Raw genomic sequence first — 6,201 nt, 5'->3', positions numbered from 1 at the left:
GAATGATCGGATGATGATTAAGTTACTAAAGAGGAGGAGTCAGATGACAGTTTTACGTACAATGTGCGAACAGTTGCGCTGCGCTCGCTTTTATTACAAGGTAGGCTGCATTATTTGTGCTATCTAAACATAAAAGGGGTGACCAAAAGTTTGGAGACTATGCCCATGAAACAACACATTCAAGCTATGGACAGGCACTTGAACCCAGCTTTCATATGGTATCAAAACCTAAAAAGGTTTTGTGTTAGGTTCTCCTAGATCGCATCATATATATATATATATATATATATACATATATACAGTACTGTGCATATATACATAAACAGTACATTCTGTTTGCCATTAATTGTAATAATCTAATGAGATTTTTGTTTGCACAAGGAGTCTGACCACAGCCAGTGCTCCACACAGAGATCTGTTCTCACCATCATCCAGTCTGTCTCTGGAAGGACATGAAGAAACAGAAAAACCAAGACAGACTAAATCCAGAAGAACTGTGGCAACGTCTCCAAGATGTTTCAAGTAACCTACCTGCAAAGCTACCTGAAAAACTATGCACAAGTGCACACAGGGCAAAAGCTGCTTTAAACGCAACGGATGGTCACATCAAATGCTTATTTATTTTAGTTAATAGAAGTTCATTGATAAAGAAAATCTATTTATGACATTGTTTTTGACAGCATCCTCATTTTATGTGCCTAACTGCCTAAAAATTTTAACAGCACTGTAGCTTTGTAGGTATAGATCTCTTAAAGCGTCTTGGAGATGTTGCCACAGTTCTTCTGGATTTAGTCTGTCTCCGTTTTTTCTGTTTCTTAAGACAGACTGGATTGAATGATGGAGAGATCAGATCTCTGTTTGCACAAGGAGTCTGACAACAGCCTGTGCTCCACACAAAAATCTCACTGGATTATTACAATTAATGGCAAAATCAATGTTTAGAAGTGTAAACTGATATTTCCTACTGATACACTACAGCAAAAGACTGATTTTAACTGACTTTAAACCATTTTTAAGCTGATGAAAATACTAGTGGCCTAAAGACTTTTGCACAGTACTGTATATATGACTGAATTAGTATGACTGCATTGTATTACACCATCAAAAGTCATTTTATGGGTCATAATTATGTTGCAATATTCTTACAACAGATCTACAGTGATCATCAACGTACCAGTGACTCTGAGAGTTGAGTTTAGTAAAGATCTTTCATCGGGTTTTTGCTTCAAAAGTGCCCACATCCCATGCCATGAATGAGCCAGCTATTTGTGAGGGGTAAATATGTAAAAGGAACTAAGAAAGTACTCAAAATTCAGAGAAGAAAGAGATAATGTGGAAGTAAACATGGTCTAGAGGGCCTGAAAGCCTAATGGGATTTTACAGATTTGCTGTTTCTAACTAATACTATATTTGATTAATATCATAGTGCTGCTATAGACCAGTTGTCACATGGAGAAGGTTTTTCAAAATCAGTAACAACATAGCCAAGATTCTGAGTAAAATTCTAATTACACTGTAGTGGTTTTGTCTGTCGTTTTCAAACACTTAACTTTCAAACACAAAATGAAAGTTTTTAGGGGGTACGCAATCATGAGAGAACACAACAGCTTGTGGGTGATCATCTCATTTTCTGCCACTGTGTCAATTGCATAGGTCATTTAATCACAAGTCTGCAGTGTGACCACTTACTTCCATATAAAGTGACAACACTGGACAGTTCAAGTTCACGTCACAGTTTTTTTATTACTGTTGTTATTGTAGACAGTAAAAGGGTATTTAATGCTTGAAGCTACGTTTAGTTCTAAATAATCTTCAATCAAAACACACAATGAGGGAAATTCTGGTATTTCATGATTAGTTAGCCACACCATCCTCATTTAACACTTTTTGTTTCACTTTCTTTTTTCTTGTTATTTTTGATTCCATTGTTTTTCTTCCTTCTTTTAAGGTCCTGGTAGGCCAAGTTTTCCTATATTAAATTATAATGAACATACAAGCATTACAGGTAAGTTACATTACATTACATTACAGACCTACAAAAATATGTTTATAGTTCAGTCCCATTTGCTCTTTTCCAAGCAATTACTATGGATATTTGTGAGTTTTTACATGGTTGTCAATGATCTTGAATCACCTAATCTGAATAGGCAATGATTTTAGTTCTGTCTAAAATGTATTTGAATAATTACGTAGATGAATTCAATTCAGAAACGTCATGCAAGTTGACACCTTCATTTTAATGTTTAGTAAACACTTTTGTAAACCTTTTCTTACAGAGCATGGTGAAAGCAGCAGCAAGCCAGAATTTTTCATCTTTTGGGTCATAACAACCCACATCTCCATAAAGCAGCTTTAGTCATATTAGAGAGGATGGATAGAGTTCAGAGCAGAAGGCAATGGATATCTACAGTCTCCACCCAAAATGTATTTTTTTTGTACATTGCTGATGCAGAACTGTCATATGAAGGGGTTGACGTTACTATTTTCAGACACGTGACTTTGTGGTCTTATAAACTAGTTGAAGTCAATGGGGGAAGCTTATTCATCACTGAACTGTTGTTATACTCGTGGTTATCTGTTGTGACTCTCCTGAGAGACAGAACATGGATGTCTCCACAACCTCAGACTGTAAGTATTATATTATATAAAATTATATTACATTTAATATGATTGTGTACACAATAAACAACACATTACTCAGTCTGTGCTTACATGAATGATTTCTGGCTTCCAATAAGAATATAAAAAAATGTTCTGAAGGGCTATGAAGAGACTCTTCATCACTGTTTGATGTTGCTGCACTCTTTCATATGATATTTTGCACTAATCACAAGTTTTATGTCTTAATAGATGACAGTGATGTTTTTATAGACTTGGTGAGTATTATTATATATGATATTATATTTTGTGGAGTCCAAAATTCTGGTTTAAAAGTCTTCTGTTTTGCATATTCTAAAGCTGAATGACATACAGTATACTGTCTATGTAGTCACACTTTGCATCAGAAACACCTTCAACCTTTAAAGTTCTAAAATATGTCATCAAGCTTTTTGTTATAAAACTGTTCAAGTCAACATTAAAATGCTGCCCACAGCAAATCTTATCAGTAAGCAGTTGTTAAGATCTGTTGCTGTTAGTGCTGTATTTTTTTTTTCTAACAACACAATGAAAAGATTTTCCACTGTGTGCGTCATATATTCTTTATCTGTTATGTATGTATGTCAGGATGGAACAGCATGTAACGTTTGACTTGCTCCAAAGGGGGTCTGAGTATGAAGACCCCTGGGGGAAGGGGGTGACACTTTATATGTTTGCGCACACTTTAGAAAGGGTTGAAAGAGGATGTGGATGCGGTGTTCTTGTGTGGTTTCTCCACTAGAGACACCTGCACTTGAGCTAAGCTGCGGAACATGTTTCATAAATTTAGATTGTCAGAGCTTGCTGGGGCGTGATGTCACACAGAGTCACACTTTGCTGATCAACTGGATTAAAGCTCCAAAATGGTGAGAGACTGTTGTACCACTGTAGACAGGAAGTGGTTGTCAGTTGAGTTGAAGATTGTCTGAAAAGACAGTGGGAAACAAACTTCTAAATTTTATACTCAATCATTTTGACAAGTGAGAGCCATTTTAATGAAAATACATTACTAACATTTTCAAAGTGCCATGGTTTGCAAAATTTAAATGAAATGCTTGTAAGAGAATTTAAAAGAATATTTAACCCAAAAATTGTTTACTTAACATCATGTCATTCCAAATACATATGATCTTTTTTCTTCTGTTGAACATGAAAGAAGATATTTTTAAGAATATACAGCCCACTTTTTATCATATAATGAAAATCCAGAGGGCTGTCGAGTGCCAAAATGATTTTAAAAAATATAAAGCATCAAGTGATGTATTTATTTACACACACAAATTGAATAATAATAATTACTATTACAACTCATAAAACTATGAATTTAACTTATCACTGTACCTGTTTAAACTACCATATCCATACATTTATAGCTTGGTCTTTGTTGTTGTTTTCTTTCCTTCTGTTTTTTTCTGTCTCATTTGTGTATATGTGTGTGTATATATCTGTGACTGATTTCAGCTTACATATAAGTCACTGTCAAGATGTTGCTGTCAATCTATGTGTTTCACTTTGCTTAATAAAAAATGTATTAAGTGGTCCACATGACTCAGTATTGCTCAGTATTGCAAATTTCACAGGTTTGCCTGCTCTATTAGATAATGGTAAACAAACTTGGCATGCTGACCTTAAAGGAGGCTTGGCTTGAGCTCTGAGTGAGAACCCCCCATGATTGTTCAATGTGAAGGAGAAATGAAGGAAATAGAGGAGGAGAAGGGAGAGGAGGGATGCTTGGAGAATTGTCACTGGGATTGGGCTCCTTCCAAACCTATGTTTGGAACTTCGTTTTATGAAGCCATATAATTGGTGACTTTAGACATTGCACATCAGTTTTTTTGTATCTTCAGAAGACTTGTACAAAAGATTTGCTGAATATAGTGCAAAAGTCATATGAACTGCTTTTTTGATATTTTTATGCTGATTCCATGCCATATTGGACAGAATTCGAAATGCCTGAATTTTATTACATTTTTTTAAATTTCAGACAACTGATCCTGACTATGAATCAGACCTGGGCGGATTATGTAACAAAGAGATGGTGCGACAGTTCAGTAAGACCTTTGAACCCCCTCTCTACTGGATCATCTTTGTTGTGGGGGCTTTGGGGAACCTATTGGTCGTCTGCATCTTCACAACTGTGCGAAACCGCCTCAAGACCATGACTGATGTGTACCTGCTGAACCTGGCAGTGGCTGATCTTCTCTTCCTAGGCACATTGCCCTTCTGGGCCACAAATTCCGCTCAGGGCTGGATGTTCAGCCAGGCCATTTGCAAAGGAGTTTCTGCAGTCTACAAGATCAACTTCTTCGCTAGCATGCTTTTACTTACCTGCATTAGCGTGGACCGCTATATTGCCATCGTTCATGTAACTGAAGCACACAACTACAAAAACAAACGAATGCTGTTTAGTAAGATAACGTGTGTTTTTGTGTGGCTTGCCTCTTGCCTCTTAGCTCTACCAGAATTTCTCTTTGCTAAATTGAAAAACATTGACCCTCAGAGCACTTCCTGTGTCATGGTGTACTCAATCACAGACAACAATCGTACCAAAGTCTTGGTGTTGGCTTTACAGATCTGTGTTGGCTTCCTACTCCCATTACTTGTCATTGTGTTGTGTTACTCAGTCATTATTCGTAAACTCATGCAGGCTCGAAGTTTTGAAAAACACAAGGCTTTAAGGGTCATCTTTGCAGTTGTGGCGGCTTTTGTTCTCTCACAGTTGCCATTCAACGGATATCTGATTATAGAAGCAGGCCAAGCCAACAACGCCACAATAACGAGCTGTAAAGTCATGCAAAGCTTAGATATGGCTGGGCAAATTGTAAAGTGTCTTGCCTACACACACTGTTGTCTGAATCCCATCCTGTACGTATTTATAGGCGTTCGCTTCCGTAAGGATCTCTTCAGCCTGCTTCAGCGCATGTCCTGTGGCCTAGGACTAGCTGACAACAGCAAACTGCAACAAGTTCCCAAGAGACCCTCTGTTATGTCTGACACAGACACCACACCTGTTTTTTCTTTATAGACCAGCCTACAGTAGTAACAACCTTTTAAAAAGCTTTGTCTATATTTACAGAGTGTGTCATTTTTATATGCTATAGTTATAGGTCCTTACAACAGCAAACATTTTTGGGCAAGGCCTTTGAAATGTATTTTATGATAGTATTATTCCTGTATAGTTCTCTGGCAGTACATGATGGGAGATTGTGGAGATTTTTGTACATAGATTCTGTTCCTGATAGATGTAAGTGATGAAGGTGTGCATAATAAAAAAGTATCTAAGACAGTTTTAATGTACTTTGTTATATATTATAAAAAGAAAAAAGTCGAAAACTGCCAAAAGTTGAATAAACACCATTAATATGCCCAATAGCACAGTACAAAAGTTGTAATACAGATCTGATGTGCTGAGTAATGGACAATAAGCAGTTTAATGGTCACTACTGTGGTTAACTCATTCACTTTTAACAGGAAATAACAGACTCTGCACCAGATCAGGAGCACTCCAGGGCAGTGGCATTGGTTAATTTATGCCTGTACAAACATGTGGTGTACCGCAAGGCA

General features: G+C 36.8%; 1 protein-coding gene across 1 annotated transcript; it reads left to right on the top strand.

Annotated features, from left to right (window-relative positions):
• Positions 1-2,438: 2,438 nt before the first annotated feature.
• On the top strand, positions 2,439-5,936 carry ccr9b (chemokine (C-C motif) receptor 9b). Its single transcript, XM_051103863.1, has 3 exons — positions 2,439-2,628; positions 2,851-2,876; positions 4,622-5,936. Exons 1-3 carry the CDS (start codon positions 2,604-2,606, stop codon positions 5,660-5,662), a joined length of 1,092 nt encoding a protein of 363 aa, XP_050959820.1. The 5' UTR covers positions 2,439-2,603; the 3' UTR covers positions 5,663-5,936.
• The last annotated feature ends 265 nt before the right edge of the window (positions 5,937-6,201 follow it).

Source organism: Labeo rohita, unplaced genomic scaffold, assembly GCF_022985175.1.
Source record: "Labeo rohita strain BAU-BD-2019 unplaced genomic scaffold, IGBB_LRoh.1.0 scaffold_593, whole genome shotgun sequence".
Taxonomy (NCBI): Eukaryota; Metazoa; Chordata; class Actinopteri; order Cypriniformes; family Cyprinidae; genus Labeo; species Labeo rohita.
This window is presented reverse-complemented; position numbering and strand designations above follow the sequence as displayed.

Excerpts from the sequence above, each read along its gene's own strand:
- ccr9b (XM_051103863.1), top strand. The coding sequence starts at position 2,604 with ATGGATGTCTCCACAACCTCAGACT. Across the intron at positions 2,629-2,850 it reads TGTCTCCACAACCTCAGACT|ATGACAGTGATGTTTTTATA; the intron begins GTAAGTATTATA and ends ATGTCTTAATAG. Across the intron at positions 2,877-4,621 it reads GTGATGTTTTTATAGACTTG|ACAACTGATCCTGACTATGA; the intron begins GTGAGTATTATT and ends TTTAAATTTCAG.